The sequence below is a fragment of the Micromonas pusilla genome (assembly GCF_000151265.4).
Source record: "Micromonas pusilla CCMP1545 genomic scaffold MICPUCscaffold_18, whole genome shotgun sequence".
In the NCBI taxonomy this organism is placed as follows: domain Eukaryota; kingdom Viridiplantae; phylum Chlorophyta; class Mamiellophyceae; order Mamiellales; family Mamiellaceae; genus Micromonas; species Micromonas pusilla.
In genome coordinates, this window is record NW_003315899.1 from 404,166 (window position 1) to 419,341 (window position 15,176).

At 62.1% G+C, this 15,176-nt stretch overlaps 10 protein-coding genes across 10 annotated transcripts; 7 read left to right on the plus strand and 3 right to left on the minus strand.

Annotated features, from left to right (window-relative positions):
- Window positions 1-114: 114 nt before the first annotated feature.
- On the minus strand, window positions 115-702 carry MICPUCDRAFT_7226 (uncharacterized protein; the record flags this gene model as incomplete). Its single annotated transcript, XM_003064803.1, has 1 exon — window positions 115-702. A coding segment is annotated over one exon (588 nt), but the record flags the coding sequence as incomplete, so codon positions are not given.
- A 374-nt stretch (window positions 703-1,076) lies between these two features.
- MICPUCDRAFT_54764 (uncharacterized protein) lies at window positions 1,077-3,479 on the plus strand (the record flags this gene model as incomplete). The annotated part of the gene is made up of 3 exons (XM_003064683.1): window positions 1,077-2,852; window positions 2,918-3,086; window positions 3,151-3,479. The coding sequence occupies 3 exons, from the start codon at window positions 1,077-1,079 to the stop codon at window positions 3,477-3,479; spliced, it is 2,274 nt and encodes a 757-aa protein (XP_003064729.1).
- Window positions 3,480-3,552: 73 nt separating this feature from the next.
- MICPUCDRAFT_54765 (uncharacterized protein) lies at window positions 3,553-5,489 on the plus strand (the record flags this gene model as incomplete). Its single annotated transcript, XM_003064684.1, has 6 exons — window positions 3,553-3,687; window positions 3,791-4,008; window positions 4,064-4,178; window positions 4,246-4,542; window positions 4,621-4,894; window positions 4,968-5,489. The coding sequence occupies 6 exons, from the start codon at window positions 3,553-3,555 to the stop codon at window positions 5,462-5,464; spliced, it is 1,536 nt and encodes a 511-aa protein (XP_003064730.1). The 3' UTR covers window positions 5,465-5,489.
- Window positions 5,490-5,581: 92 nt separating this feature from the next.
- Window positions 5,582-6,609, plus strand: MICPUCDRAFT_49776 (uncharacterized protein). The gene has a single exon (XM_003064685.1). It carries the CDS (start codon window positions 5,783-5,785, stop codon window positions 6,521-6,523), a length of 741 nt encoding a protein of 246 aa, XP_003064731.1. The 5' UTR covers window positions 5,582-5,782; the 3' UTR covers window positions 6,524-6,609.
- MICPUCDRAFT_54768 (uncharacterized protein) lies at window positions 6,582-8,381 on the plus strand. The gene is made up of 2 exons (XM_003064686.1): window positions 6,582-7,393; window positions 7,513-8,381. Exons 1-2 carry the CDS (start codon window positions 7,350-7,352, stop codon window positions 7,667-7,669), a joined length of 201 nt encoding a protein of 66 aa, XP_003064732.1. The 5' UTR covers window positions 6,582-7,349; the 3' UTR covers window positions 7,670-8,381.
- A 291-nt stretch (window positions 8,382-8,672) lies between these two features.
- MICPUCDRAFT_54770 (uncharacterized protein) lies at window positions 8,673-10,547 on the plus strand (the record flags this gene model as incomplete). Its single annotated transcript, XM_003064687.1, has 1 exon — window positions 8,673-10,547. The coding sequence occupies one exon, from the start codon at window positions 8,673-8,675 to the stop codon at window positions 10,545-10,547; it is 1,875 nt and encodes a 624-aa protein (XP_003064733.1).
- A 263-nt stretch (window positions 10,548-10,810) lies between these two features.
- On the minus strand, window positions 10,811-11,347 carry MICPUCDRAFT_54771 (uncharacterized protein; the record flags this gene model as incomplete). The annotated part of the gene is made up of 1 exon (XM_003064804.1): window positions 10,811-11,347. The coding sequence occupies one exon, from the start codon at window positions 11,345-11,347 to the stop codon at window positions 10,811-10,813; it is 537 nt and encodes a 178-aa protein (XP_003064850.1).
- Window positions 11,348-11,784: 437 nt separating this feature from the next.
- On the plus strand, window positions 11,785-12,978 carry MICPUCDRAFT_4062 (uncharacterized protein; the record flags this gene model as incomplete). The annotated part of the gene is made up of 2 exons (XM_003064688.1): window positions 11,785-12,768; window positions 12,874-12,978. Coding segments are annotated over 2 exons (1,089 nt in total), but the record flags the coding sequence as incomplete, so codon positions are not given.
- A 177-nt stretch (window positions 12,979-13,155) lies between these two features.
- MICPUCDRAFT_54773 (uncharacterized protein) lies at window positions 13,156-13,938 on the minus strand (the record flags this gene model as incomplete). Its single annotated transcript, XM_003064805.1, has 1 exon — window positions 13,156-13,938. One exon carries the CDS (start codon window positions 13,936-13,938, stop codon window positions 13,156-13,158), a length of 783 nt encoding a protein of 260 aa, XP_003064851.1.
- A 445-nt stretch (window positions 13,939-14,383) lies between these two features.
- MICPUCDRAFT_8545 (uncharacterized protein) lies at window positions 14,384-14,845 on the plus strand (the record flags this gene model as incomplete). Its single annotated transcript, XM_003064689.2, has 1 exon — window positions 14,384-14,845. A coding segment is annotated over one exon (462 nt), but the record flags the coding sequence as incomplete, so codon positions are not given.
- Window positions 14,846-15,176: the final 331 nt, after the last annotated feature.

A 15,176-nucleotide genomic window follows, 5' to 3' on the forward strand; every position in this document is an offset into this window, starting at 1 on the left:
TCTCTCTCTGTGCCTCTGCGGCTTCTCCTCTCGCTTCGCGTTCTTCATCGCGTTCACCCTCGCGCGTCGTTTCGAGTTTTTGAGCTCCTCGTTCTTCCTTCTTCGGAATAAGATTATGGACGATATGAACTTCAAAACGTCCTCGCGCCCGTCCGCGTTCACGCTCGACGTCGGAATCATCGACGGCGAGCGGTGCCACCGCTCCTCGAGCCTCGCCTCGAATTCCGCTTTGTTCTCCTCCACGCTCGGCATCCCGGGCTTGTCCCTGTCGCACTTCGTGAAAACGATCGTGAACGGGACGTTGTTCTCTATCAGCCAGTCCGCGTACTCCGCGTCCTTCGCCTGCGGCGGCACGGACGCGTCTATGAGCAACAGCACGCCCGCGAGGTTCGAGCGCGTGACGAAGTAATCCTTCGTGAACGCCTCCCACTTCGCGGTCTCGTCCTCCGTCGCTTCCGCGTACCCGTACCCGGGCAAGTCCACGATCCACCACTTGTGGTTCACGAGATAGTGATTGATCCGCTGCGTCGTCCCGGGCTTGGACGAGACCAACGCCCCGGACGCGCCCTCGGTGAGGAGGTTCAGCAGGCTCGACTTCCCGACGTTGCTTCGGCCGATGAGCGCCACCTCCGGGAGGCCGTCCGGGGCGGGGCAGTCGTCCGCGTCCTCGGTCGCGCTGACGAACTGCACCTTGCGCATCTTCTTGTCCGAGACGATGCGCATCTCGGGCAGCGGCAGCGACTGACCCTCCGCGCCGACGCGCATCACGGGCTTGTCGTATTTCGACGCGAAGAGCGCGTCCGTCTCGACGACGACGTCGCCCTTCGCGTCCCCCGCGCCTCTCTTCCCCTTCGGCTTACCCTCGTCGACGTACCACAGCCCCCCCGCGGCGCGCGTCGCCGCGCGGTGGCATCGCGCGGTGGACGCGCGCGCCCGAGCGCGGGACGGGAGCGGGGCAGGCGCGCGGCCGCGGACCGTGGCGGCGGCGGCGGCGGCGGCCATTTCGCGAGAGAGAGATGTGAATTCAGTTCCGAGGAATTATTCTCTTCGTCGCTCTCGCTCGAAATGCAGTCGAAATGTTTGAATTTCGAGCCTTTTTTCCCGAATTTTTCGGAGGCTTTCTCGTCGCTTTCGGGTTCCGGCTCCGAGGAAAATGTCACCTCGGGACGTTTCGGCTTCCAGCAACCACGACACATCCTCGCTCGCGCGCGCGCGCACGACGCGCGCATCGCGGCGCATCGCGCGCGATGCGACACGCGTCGATCGTCCTTGTGTTCGTCGTCCTCGCGCACGCGCGCGCGCCCCGCGTCGCGTCCTTCGAGGCCGCGGACGCGGGGTGCCCGTTCGAAGACGGCACCGGAATCTGGTTGGACTCGTCGCTGAACAAAGACAGCGACGCCTCGCACTCGTTCCGCGTCCTGCACGCGCTGATTCTCGCGTCGAGGACGCGATGCCCCGAGCGCGCGTTCTACTACACCACCGCGCGAGGCCAAACCTTGTTCGCGCCCACGGACGAGGCGTTCGAGAAGCTGTTCATCAACCTCGGGAGAGGCCTCGACGAGATTCTCGCGGACGCGAGACTGCTGTGCGGGATCGTGTCGTATCACCTCACGATCCCGTGCGGCGCGACGAACGACGCGCTGTGGCGACGGTCGTGCGGCTTCTTGCTCACGAAAGACATCATCGACGGGCAGCCGTTAGAGACGTTGTTCCGGGACGACGCGCTGAGCGCGGGATTGGATCTCTCCGGGATCGGCACCGCGAGTTCGCTGCTGTTCGTCGCGGCGTCGCAAGACGCCGGGTCGACGCGAAAACTTCGCGTGGACGGCTATTTGAAACGCGGCGCGGACGTGATCGGGCCGAACGTCGTGATGTGTTCGGGGCTGGGTTTCGGACCCGGTCTCGCGGTGCACGTGATCGACGACGTTCTCGTCCCCGCCGCGGCGTTTTACTCGTCCGTCGAGTCCGTGATCGAGTCGTACCCGGAGCTGTCGATCACCGCGGAGGCGTTTTTTCTGACGCGCGCGTTGCGAGAGAGCTTTCTCACGACGCCTTTCGCGCAGGTACAGGGAACGTCGGACGTCACCGCGCAGCAGTTCCCGGGCGCGGTCATCGTTCCGCCGCTCATTCCTCGAGGGACGCTTCCGTCGCCGGTGTTACCCGAGCCCGGGATGTGCACGCCGGGGGAGGTGATAGACGGGACCGCGATGCGAACGGTGTTCGCGCCGACGAACCTCGCGTGGAAAAATTTCTTCCGAAGAGTCGGCCTGTCGAAAGAGCAAGTGTTCTCCGACCCGGAGCTCTTGCTCTCGACGCTGCAGTACTCCGAAGTGATCTCTGCCGTCGGGCTGTCCCCGATCGGCGCGGACGGGATCCTGGCCGGGAGCCGGTACTTCACGTGGAACATGTACCCTCTGGAGATATTGCAGAGCAGCGTGCAACCCGAGTTGCTCTTCGTGACGCCGCTGCTCGGTCCTTCGATAGGCGCGCTGAACTTTTTCGACCTCGTGATGGACATCACGTGCGTCGGGAACAAGCGAATCGTGACCGTCGACGGGCAGCGGTACGCGGTCTTGGGCAGGAATCAAGCGGTCGTCGTCGCTCCCGACCTCGTCGCGTGCGACGGGCTCGTGCACGTCGTCGACTCCGTTTTGATAACTCCCGGGTTGACGACGCTGCGACAGCTTTCTTTGCGACCGGAGCTCTCTCTGTTCACGGAAATCGTGACGAGTCCAGGGAACGAGCTCTTAGCCCTGGACTTGGACCAGGTCGGAAATTTAGGGCAAATAGTGTCCGGAATAGCGATTTTCGCGCCTACGAACGCGGCGGTCGAAGGAACGCTCGCGTACCTGGTAGGTGAAAAAAGCTTTTTAAACGCGACGACTTCCACGACGCGATTTGATTTTTTCGATCGCAGGGATACACCCCGGACGACATTTTGAAACCATTCATCGATCCTTTCATCGCATTTTTGATACGGAAACAAATCGCGGAGTATCATTTGATACTCGATCTCGTCCCGCGCGGAGGGTTGATTCCACAGGAAGATTTCAGACTATGCCTTCTCGCGAATACGGACGTTTTCGGTGCGCGAATTTTATTTTTTTAATCACGTTACGCGCCGGAAATCACGATTTTAATTCAACACAGACACGAGACTGGCGTACCCGCTGTTCGCGAAGCCGTGTAACATTTTCCTCGGGCTGAGCATAATAATACAAGTCGGAATTCGCGTGCAAGGAGTTCGTTCTGTGACTTCTAAAACGCCTCCTGGACTGCCAGACCCGGCGAGAAGTATTTTCATCGAGGGAAGGTTGAACGCGGGAAAAGTCATCGTTCCCGACCTCGTTTCGTCAAACGGCGTCGTTCAGGTCATCGATACGATGTTAATACCTCCAACCGCAGAGCTTGGTCTTACAATCATGGATCGAATATCGAGAACACCGTGGCTAAAGGAAAGTTTTAATCAAAAAACGTGATTAATTTTCGCTCTAATTTTCTAAGTATCAGGTCTACGAAGAAATCGTCTTAGTTTTAGGACTCCAGCCGGAAATGCGAGGACAATGCTTGCCGCCCGGCGACGCAAGTGTCTTCGCAGCTGTTGACATCGCTTGGCTTTACTTTTTCACGAAGCTCGCGCTTTCAAGAGAGGCTATTTTCGAAAGTCACACAGCTATTTTGTATGATGTGATTCTATTTTCAACCATTACCGATCGGCCAAACGAGTTTTTGCCTCTACTCGACGAGGAAAGTTTTGATTTTTCGTAACGTCTCCTCTTTGATATTCAAGAACGTGTACCCCGCGCAGGCGGTGCAGCAAGATTTCGTTTATCCACCGCTTGAACCACAATTTATTGCGAACGGGGAGTTTTTCCCAACCACACTTTCTCGTTATTGGCAATCGCCGGCGGATATCACATTTTTACGGCATGATACCATTGGGAAACCGGGAGGATCGCTTATAACACAAGTTTTCGCATCGGGAGGTCCTGCTTACGACTGGTTCAGGTGCGCTGCTTATTCGTTGACGTCTTTTTTTGTCAAGTTCAATATTCACAAGCAGGAACGAGTCCACTGTGAACGATCTTTCGTGGCCGGGTTTTTTACCGAACGTCGCGCAAATTATTCCGCCAGAGACCAGGGCTGGACAATTCGCGTTAAACGGCGATTTGCATGTGGTGCGTAATTTATTAAAACGAAACATCAGCGCGACGCGCGCGGGATTTTGATTAAATATTTTCGCAGGTTGACAAAGTTTTAGTGCCGAATCCAAACGCGTTCTGCCGCGCTGGGGACTTTGAATTCTATCAAGGTTTCGCGTTCTCGAGCCTCGTGACGACGCGGATTGATATTTCCGGGCAACCTATTAACGACATCGTCCCGAGGGCGCTCGCGTTCTCGTTTTGCGAGAGGCTTCCTTGCACTTATGAAATTCCAGGACTGTACGGAAGAGCTGGTTTCAGATTATCAGTCGAAGCCACGGTTCAGTATAAATCTGTCCTTCCGCTGTGCGATCCCTGGTGTTCGCCGAGTTCCTTCTGGGTGAGTTTTGATCGATAATTTTGTTTTTCTCTCGATCGATTTTTCCTTTCAGCGACTGACGCACGACAACGTACGCAGTGGTGTATCCCGTGTACGGGCATTTACGCTCAAAATGTTTTAACCATCGGTGGTTGCGCGCCCTTTCAAAACGAGCACCACTGCGGTGGAGCACTTTCGATATGGGTGACCGACGCGGGAGAGGTTCGCTTCGGTTTCCAGACGTTCATCGAGTCGTTCTCGCTTCTTCCGATCTTCATCGGAGGTGGGATGCGCACCGTGGACTTGTCCGTCCCAGCCAAAGGGTTCAAAGTCCACGACGGGCAGGTTTTCAAGGTCCTAGCCTCTTACGACGGTGCGTTTTGTTTGTATGCTTGTTTTTTCACGTCTCGACGCATCGACGTTGCTCACGGTTCCGGTCACCGCAGGGCTGTGCAACTGCACGAAAATTTACATAAACGATAAGCTCCGAGGGATTGCGGACCCGTTCGACATCGGACAGTACGTGTTCCAGCCGTTCGCGAACGTGAGCGATAACCTCTTCGAGAGCGTGACGTTGGGTCACGCCCTGCACTCACGCGGCGGCGTGCCGACGGCGACGACGTACCCGACCGCGGAGGAGGTACTCGCCGCGACGGGTGGTACCAGCGGGACGAACTCGAGCGGCGAGGAGGATGTTCTTCTGGTCGCGGACGCGAACTTGTACATTCAAAAGGATTGGTCGCTGCCGGCGGCTGGGCAATTCGCAACGTATCCGTCGGACCCCGTGCTTGTCGGGAGAAACCCGACGCAGCTCTTTCTGCCGTGGAAAGGAAACGTGCTGAGCGCGAGCGTGTGGTTCGATAACGGGAACAGGCAAGGGATCGTGTATCCGTCGACGTGCGTAACGCCCCCGTTTGGGTTGCCGCCACCGTTGAGGAAGTGAGGAAAGCGAAGGGAAGGCTCCGCGTAGGCCATAGTGTCGAATATCTGTCGAGAAAATATTCTTTTTTCGAGAATTCTTTTTCGCGTGACCGGTCTGGTCTGTCTGGGACATTCCGCGAGACGTCGCTTCAGCGCCGTTTACAGCGCACTCGATCGCTCGCGGGGCACGCTCGTAGGGGTGGTGACGAGATCGATACCGCGCCGGAACCGCCTCGAAGAAGCGGCTCGAGCCCGCTCGTGTTAACCTAGGGTCGCGCGCGCGGAAAGATCGACGAACCCGCGCGCGCGCGCGCGTCGAGCTCAGATCCCGCGAACGGAGATGAGTCTCCCGAAGTTCTTGAAGGACGACGCGTGGCTGAAAGAGTTCGACGAGGCGGAGCAGATCTTAAACGAAGCGTTCGAGATCGTGTACGAGCGCGAGGATGGCCTCATGGAAGGCAAGAACGTCTCCAAGCTGACGGAGGCGGTGAACGCGAAGGCGAGAGCGCTCGATGGTAAACTCGACAAGCTGGAGAATTTGCTCACCGAGACGCGAATCAACGAGAAGGAGACGACGCGAAGGAGGGACTTGATGCGCGGTCTGCGCGTCCGAGGCGAGGAGGTCGTGAGTTTACTCGGCGAGAACCCCTCCGGCGGCGGCGAGGTCGTCGCCGTCGCCGCGGCGGCGACCACACGGGACGACGCGAGCAGGATGGAGCGAGGCGAGCGGTCGAGGACGCCGGAGACGGCGCGCACGGCTGGGCTCGACGACGACAGCCTCCTTCAGCTGCAACGGAACACGATGCGGGAGCAGGACGACGATTTGGACGACCTGTCGAGGATCGTCACGAGCACGAAGCACATCGGTCTGGCCGTGGGCGAGGAGATCGATCTCCAATCGAGGCTGCTGGACGAATTAGACGAGGACGTGTCTCGGACGGGAAGCGCGCTGCGACGCGCGTTGAGAATCGCGAAGCGCGTGTTCTCGAAGGCGGAGAACTGCAAGCTCCTGGTGTACATGTCCGTCCTGGTCGCGATACTGCTCGCCGCGCTCGTGATCGTGCTAGAGCGCAAGCACTGATGATCGATCGCTTTGTTCGAGGAATAGCCCTAGCACGACGAACAAACACGACGGAATAAAGAAGGAATAGTTGACGAATTTAAATCACTCCGCTCGCTCGCTCGTCGCCTCGCCCATCTCGATGTCCCCGCCTGAGGCCATCTCTGGGGCGTCCTCGGACGCTTCTTCTACCACCTCCTCCTCGATGTCTGCTACTTCTAACGCGACCGCGCTGGTCTCTATTTCACCGCACGCGTCGCGACTCCCCAGGGAGATGTTCTCCGTGACGTCCCCGCCCTTCCCCAGCTTCGGCGGATTCTCCACGACGACGACCTTCTTCCCTTGCAGAAGAATCTCCTCGGTGCCGTCGTTGTCGTGCCTCTTAATATCTACGTCCCCGCCAGCCTCCGCGTCGCCCGGTTTCTTCGCCGCGAAAACCTCGGTCTCGTAGATGCGCGCGAGGGGAATCGTCACCGGCATCCCCATCTCGCCCATGCGTTGGATCAAATTTTGATGCCGCGGGTTCCCGGCGTCCAGAGTCGCGGGGTTGATCGGCAGGACGTCGAACTCCGGCTCGTGCGTGTTGAACGGGTTCGGGTCTCGCAACCGGAACGCGTACGCGACGCTCGCGCAAAATATCAAGTCCACGAGCTCGATGAACACGTTGCTCAAGTACGGGTACTGCGGCAGGAACAGCAGGATGATCTCCATCAGAATCGACACGCTCACGAACGTAAACATGTTGAGCTGAAACCGGTTGTAGATTATGTACTTCATCTGCTGCAGCGACTGCGCGGGGTTCATATCCGCCTGGCGCATCATGAGCAGCTGCGCCTTGAGCTCGCGCATGTTCCGCGTCGTCCCCGCGAGCGTCATCGCGACGCACGTCATGTAACACGAGCGCGAAAAACGCGAGGTTCGGCACCGCAAAGTACCGATACCCCGCGTGCAACGCCGCGAGCACGCCCGTCGCGACTCCGACCGTGAGTAAATCCCCTCTGCGTAACAAGTGCCGGGTTAAACACCACCCTCTGGATATCACCAACAACGCCCCGAACGTCGCCGCTTGGTTCAGCGTGTTCAACACCGCGTGCGCCGCGTATAAATCATCCGACTCGTACCCGCGTCGAGACATGTAATCCCACTTCACGAAACACGCCACCATGAACAGGATCTTCACGACCGGCACTGACATGAACATCTGGTGCAGTTTCGATATCTTCGAGTAGTGGTACAGCATGTTGTACGTCCCGTGGGCCCAGTGCAACACCGACCAGATCACGGTCATCGCGAGGTAAAAATTCGGCAGGACGTCGTAATCCGTCCCGAGATACTCGTTCCCGTTCTTCATTATGTAGTCCACGTCCACGGTCGCACTCCCGTCCCCGCACATCAAGATACCCCAGTGCAGACGCTTTCGCTGCGTCAACGTGATGATCGTGTCCACCGTGTTCTTCGGGTCCGTGGACACGTTCCCGACTTGAAAGTTCTCGCACGTGTTTCTCATCCAGCTGTTCGAGTTTTGCGTCTGCGCGAAGCAATCTTTCGCGGCCGAGATGCGTTCAATCTCGAGCTCTGCGGAGCCACTACATCCGACGATCCACGTCTCGTGCTGGGGCTTGCTCGACGACCCGCTCGGGTTCGTCAGCGACTCGTACGCGACCTTGAACTCTGCGGTCCCGCCCTTCTTAAAACCGAACACGGTGAACTGCTCGTACGATGCTGCCGCGCTGACGGCCAGCGTCTGCGAGACGCTGCCGATTCGCGCTTCCGCGCCGGTGACGCACCCCAGCGCGATGACGAGGACGAGGACGAGGAGGGGACCTCGCCCGCATCTCGAGCGCGAGGTCTCCCTCATCTCTGAAGCGGCCCCCGCGGCCTCCGAAATGGCCCGAAGTTACTTGTGGACACGTCACAAAAATCCAAAATCATCTGAAAAGAATCTGAAAATCATCGACAATTCTCTCCGATGAACTTCATAGCTTGATACCATCGTCAGGGTCGAAGTTGACCGGCACCCCTTTCGTGATGACCCAAAAAGCTTTGATTTATCGCGCATTTTCTCGACTTTTTTCCGGGCGCTCGCGCTCGAACCTCGCGGCCGGCTTCGTTCTCTGCTCGTCCCAGTCGTCGTCAGTTTTCGAAAGCACCGGCCACGCCCAGGGCTGCGATGGCGGCCGCGCGGTGCTCGACGCTCCCCGCGCCGGCGTCGTGGCTTCGTCGCCTCGTGCGAACCCGCGCCGCGCGTCTCGGAGCCCCGGACCGCGCGCACGCGCGTCGCGACGTCCGACGCGCCGCGACGGACGCCGACGCGACGCGATCGCGGCGCGACGACGACGGCGTCGGCACCGACGACGCCGCCGACGCGACGACGCCGCCGTGGACGACGGACGCGAGCGGCGGCGTCGTCTTCACCGCGTCCGACATCGCGTCCGCCACGGGCGGGACGTTAGTGCGCGACGCCGCCGCCGGGAGCGTGACGACGGACACGCGCGACGTCGCCGGCGGGAAGTGGTTCCTCGCGCTCGTGGGCGAGACGCGCGACGCGCACGAAGAGTTCGTGAACGACGAGCTGCAAAACACCGAGTGCGTCGGCGTCATATCCTCGCGTCCGCCGCCGGGTTCGTGGCGCAAGGGATACGTCCAGACGGCGTGCGACCCCACGACCGCGCTGCAGCGGCTCGCGTCGGACGTCCGCGACCGGTTCCCCCCGGACGTCGTCGTCGTCGGCGTGACCGGGTCGGTTGGGAAGACGACGACGCGCGCGCTGACCGCGCGCGCGCTCGCGTCGCTCGGCGTCGTGCATCAAACCTCCGGGAACTTCAACAACCACGTCGGGCTGCCGCTGACGTTGTTGAAGACGCCGCCGGACGTTCGCGCGTGCGTGTTAGAGCTCGGGATGAGCGCCCTCGGGGAGATCTCGACGCTCGCGAAGATCGCGCGGCCGACGGTGCGTCTGGTGACGCGCGTCGCGCCCGCGCACCTGAGCGGCGTCGGCGGAGATATACGCGGCGTCGCGAGGGCGAAGGCGGAGATGTTCGACGGCGCGTCGGCAGGGGACGTGTGCGTCGTGAACGCGGACGACGAGCACGTCGCGGGGATGACGATCCCGGACGGGGTCCGCGTGGTGACGTTCGGAGCGGCGGCGGCGGCCGCCGCGGGAGGAACGGAGCGCGACGGCGGCGGCGGAGGACGACCGCCGGACGTGTCGTACGACGACGTCGTCTCTCGCGCGCTGAAGGGCTTGTCGTTCACGCTGCGCGCTGCGGCATCCGACGAGAAGGTCGCGGTGTCGCTGCCCGCGCCCGGCGCGCACATGGCGTCGAACGCCGCGGCCGCGTGCGCGTGCGCGGTCGCCGCCGGCGTCAGTCTCGAAGACGCCGCGAAGGGCGTCGAGGCGTTCGAATCGGACGACGCGGCGCGGCTGCGCGTCGTGGAGACTCCGGGTTCGAAGCTCACGATCGTAGACGATGCGTATAACGCCTCCCCTGCGAGCGTTCTCGCCGCGTTGAGGGTGATGAAGGACGCGATGGATCAGGACCAGGAGTACGAGGAAGAGGAGGAGAAATTCGAGGCGAAAGAGAAGCAGGAGAAGGAGGAGCCGAAGGCGGAGTCCGAAGCCAAGTCGAAGTCGAAAGCCAAAGCCAAAGCCAAGTCGAAGTCGAAGCCGAAGCCGCAGATGAAGAAACCCACGAAACCGAGGCCGCCGAAGGTCAAGAAAACCAAGACGTTCGTGCTCCTCGGCGACATGCTCGAGCTCGGCGAGGCGTCGAAACAGCACCACGAAGACGTCATCGAGGCGTGTTTAGACGCCGGGTTCGACAAAATCGGCCTCGCGGGACCGGAGTTCGTCGAGGCGCTGCGCGTTTTCTTCCCGAAGCGAAACGTCCAGAGCGTCGTCATCGCGAAGGACGTGGAGGATCTTTGGGACATCATCGAAGGCACGCAGATTATCGGCCCGAACGCGCGCGTGCTCGTCAAGGGCAGCCGCGGGATGAAGATGGACTACATCGTCGATCGGCTGCGCTCGCGCGAGGGCGCGTAGATAGTCAGCTAGGTCTATTTATAATACTGGGAGCATAGGATAGGATGATTGACGTGGCGTCGTGATGCGTGCAAACAACGTGTTGCGGCGCGCTCGCGGTCTCGCTTCATCGGCCGCGCTCCCGTCGACGTGTTTCGACGTTCAGAGCGCGGCGTCACCGAGCGAGCGCGAGCCGCCGCGGCTAAGGAGCTATTCCTAAGATTTTCGCGTGGCGCGGAGACGTCGCGCGCTTCGAGTGTACGTCGAAGTCGCGCCTACCGTCCTCATCCGCCGCCCGGCGGCCGCCGACGCGAAGAGGTGAATCCCCCGCCCGAGGGATCCCCCGCGAGCGGGTTACGGTCCCTCAGACGCTTGAAAGGATCGTCGTCGCCGCTCGCTTTCGGCTTCGGCTTGGACGCGGAAGCGGACGACGCCCCGTCGTCGTCCGCGGCGCCGCTCCCTAACCGTCGTCCTCCCGCGCGCATCCCGCCTCCGCCGCCGAGCGCGGCCGCGCGTCGTTCTTCCGCGAGTCGCAGCCGCTTCTCGCGCTCGCGCGCGTGATGCGCCTCCGCGGCGGCTCGCGTCGCTTCCTCTTGTCGCCGACGCGCGAGACGCTGTCGCTCTTGGTACGACGACGCGCTCGGCATCTCGCCGCCGCTCCGGAGGCGCGCGCGCGCACTCCCGAGCGCTCCTCTCAAGCGCCCCCACGCCATGGCGCACGCGATGACCGTCCCGAGGACGTACCACCCGTTCTCCTCGACCCATCCCCACGCGCTCGAGACGAGCGCGAACGCGCGCAGCTCCACCGCGGAGCGGCTCATGATCTGTTGAGATTTGACGTCCGACGTTCCGTTCGCGTCTCTCCCCCGCCACCCGTCGCGGACGCGTCGACCCCCGAGCGCGGCGCGACGGCGAGCGCGAACGATGGCGCGCGCGTGAGCGCGGGCGAAGAAGAAAAAACCCGCGCGCGACCGCCCGGAGGAGGAGGAGGCGGCGGCGGCGGCGCGTTGTGAGCGGCGAGGGGCGGATCCCCCCCCGTTCGCGCCGTTTCGTCGAGCGCGCGTCTGCACTGGTCGAACGAAGAGAAAGTTTCGATTCCCGTCCGTCGTCGTCGTCGACGATCGCGCGCGCGCTCGCGCGACCAGACCGACCCGCGCGCCGGCCGCGCGCGAGCCCTCAACCCCCGCGGTCACTCACCATGCGGAGACGCAACGTCGCCGCCGCGCCGAGCGACCACTCCGGCGGGGAGCGATCGAGAGTCGCGAAGACGCTGCGACGAATGGACGTGTACAGCAGCAGCAAAGTCATCGAGGACTTTCGACAGAGCTCGTCCATGTCCGGCGGGATCATCACGTGCGCATGCGCGCTCCTGTGCTTCGTCCTGTTCGTGAACGAGTACTTCTACCATCGCACGCCCGTCGTGAAGAGCTCGCTGACCGTGGACGCGACCGGCTTGGACGCGAAGACGAGCGCGAACAGCAACCGGCTGCACGTCGAGATTGACATCACGTTCCATCAGCTCCCGTGCGACATAATCAACATGGACACGATGGATCAGGCCGGGGAGGCGTTCCACGACGTCCACAGCGGGCACCTGAAGAAGCGCAGGCTCGACTCCGACGGGAAGCCGCTCGAGGGAGTGTTCAAGCACGAGAAGGCGAACGCGCATAAGGAGATCCGCGAGGACATCGAAAGTCACGCGCTCGCGCTCTCCGGGGACGAGGAGTATAAAACCTCCGAGGAGGATCTGATGCCGGAGGAAGGTCTGACGATGTTCAACCTGAAGCAGCTGCTGGACAAGCAGTTCCCGGGCGGGATCGAGAAGGCGTTCAAGAACGAGGCGAGGGAAGGGTGCGAGGTGATCGGGTACCTCGAGGTCAACCGCGTCCCCGGGTCTTTCAGCGTCTCTCCGGGGAAGAGCATCCGGTTGGGGATGGAGCACGTGCAGCTGAACGTGCAGTCGAGGCTGAACATGTCGCACACGATCAACAGGTTCGCGTTCGGGAAGAGTTTCCCCGGGTTCGTGTCGCCGTTGGACGGGAACGCGAGGGACTTGGACCCGAACTACGTGCACCAGTACTTTCTGAAGATCGTCCCGACGTCGTTCACGCCTCTGCGCGGGGAGTATCTGCAGTCGAATCAGTACAGCGTCACGGAGGCGAGCGCGCCGGCGAAGGCGCTGAACGTCGTCGGGTCGAAGCCGAGCGGGGTGTATTTCAACTACGACTTGAGTCCGCTGCGGGTGCGCGTCGTTTCGTTTTGTTTTTTTAGTTTTTTTTTCAACATGTTTCGTCGTCGACGCGCGGTTCTATCTATCCTCCTCTGACCTTCCCACCGCCGCTCTCAGGTTGATTACGTGGAGAGTCGCAACAGCATGACGGAGTTCATCACGAGCGTCTGCGCGATCGTCGGCGGCGTCGCGTCGATGTCCGGGCTCGTACAGGCCGGGGTGCAGTTTTTGATATCGCGCGTCACCGGCGGCGGCGGCGGCGGCGGCGCGAAGACGGGTCTCGCGTGATTCTTCTTCTTCGTTCGTTCGTTCGTTCTTTCGTTCGTTCGTGCATTATTCTTTCGTGCGTGCGTTTGTAGACGTAGTCTCAGGTTGTAACGTAAGCGTGTCGTACGTTACTTACGCCGCCGGAGGCGACGCGGGCTGCTTCTCCGGATGGATCGTGAAGTGGTGCATCCGGTCGTCGTAGCCCTCGACGACGGACATCATCGCGCAGCCGCCGGCGACGACGCACAGGATCACGAGGTCCGCGTGCTTAAGGTCCACCTTGTACGAGTCCTCAGGCACCAAGTCCGCGATCTTCTTCGCGATTTCGAGCTTCTTCAAGTGCAACGCGGGCGAGTGCTCTTCGAAGTGAACCCTAAACGTCGTCAGCGGGTCCTTACGCTTCTCCGGCGGAAGCTCCGGGAAGTGCCATGAGATCACCTTCTCCGCGAGCTCGTCGAAGTCCGTCTCCGGGGCGATCCTCTCGATCGGAATTATCCGCCGCGTGTGCGCGGTCTTCGTCCACGCCTCGCCTTTCGCGTCCGGGCCGCCGACGGCGTCGCTCTCTTCTATGAGCCCCTTCGCGAGCAACCGCACGTCCACGGTCGTGTTGTCCGGTCGGAGCGCGACGAACACGGTGCCTTTGCACCCGGGGACGTGCAGGGACTCCGCGGTGTCAAACGGGACCGCGGTCACGCCCGGCTGCCCGACCATCGACGCGGGGACTTGCTCGTCGTACGCGGCTTTGAACCAAAAGTCCGAGCAGAGCTTGGCGACCTCCTCGCCCGCGCGCTTCACGTCCGCCGCGTTCTTGCTCGTGACCAAGAACCCCTTGAGCCAGGGCGGCAGCGGCGGCGGCGCCGTGTCGTGCGGGTCGAGCTCGGGGGGCATCCCCACGGAGTGCGTCTCGGAGGTCATCGTTCGCGGAGAGGGGAGAGGGCTCCAGAGGGGAGGGAGAGCGCGCGCGTCGTTTTGTGCGTCCGTCGTCGTGGCTTTTTCTCGAACTTTTCACCGAGACGCAAACGCGTGATTGGAGGGATCACGCGAGACGTGCGGCCACGTGCCCTTCGCTCTCGCTCGAGACGCGACGACCCGCGCGCGCGCTCCCTCGACGCGCGCACTCCCTCGAGCGCGCGCCGCCCGCCCGCGTCGAGACCCCCCGAACGTCATGGCGACCGCGTTCGCGCGCGTCGCGACCGCGACCGCCGCGCATCGCGGCTCGACGTCAGCAGCGCTCGCCGCCTCCGCCGCCCCGGGGCCCCGATTCGCCCCGGCGCGCGTCCCCGCGTCGGGGCCCCGGCCGCGCTTCGCGCCGAGGCACGCGACGGACAGCCCCTCTTCTACGTCGTCCACGACCGAAAAGCTCGAGCTCACCGCGGAGAACGTGGAGAAAGTCCTAGACGAAGTCCGCCCGTACCTCATCGCGGACGGCGGCGACGTCGAGCTCGTCGAGATCGACGGCCTCGTCGTCCGCCTCAAGCTGAACGGCGCGTGCGGGTCGTGCCCGTCGTCGACGGTCACGATGCGCATGGGGATCGAACGCCGTTTACTCGAGGTCATCCCGGAGATCATGGAGGTGGAGCAAGTCACCGAAGAAGAGGTCGGGTTGGAGTTGAACGAAGCGAACGTCGAGGCGACGTTGGACGAGATCAGGCCGTATCTGAAGGGCACGGGCGGGGGCGAGTTAGAGCTCGTGGACATCGAGGAGCCGATCGTGAAGATAAAACTGAGCGGTCCCGCCGCGAGCGTGATGACGGTTCGCGTCGCGGTGACGCAGAAGCTCCGGGAGAAGATGCCGTCGATCGCGGCGGTGCAGCTGTTGTGACGGCGAGGGAGGGATCGCGGGGTGGGGGTGTACTGTAGTGGGAATTCGCGCTCGTTATTAGAGAAGAGGGTGGCTTATAAGGCGACCTCCTCGAAGTAAAGGAATCGAATTCCTTCCTGCGCTCGACTCCTCGTTGGATCGTTCTCGTCCGAGGCCGAGCCACCGAAATAATGACCCGCGGCCTCTGCGTTCGTCGCCTCGCGCGCGTCGCCTCGCGCACTTCTCCGCGCGCGGGCACGTCGCATCGCGCGTCAGGAAGCGCTCGCCGCGCGCGCTCGTGAGGCCCGAGGCGCGCGCGTTCCACCCCCGCGGCGTCGCGCGCGCGGGATCT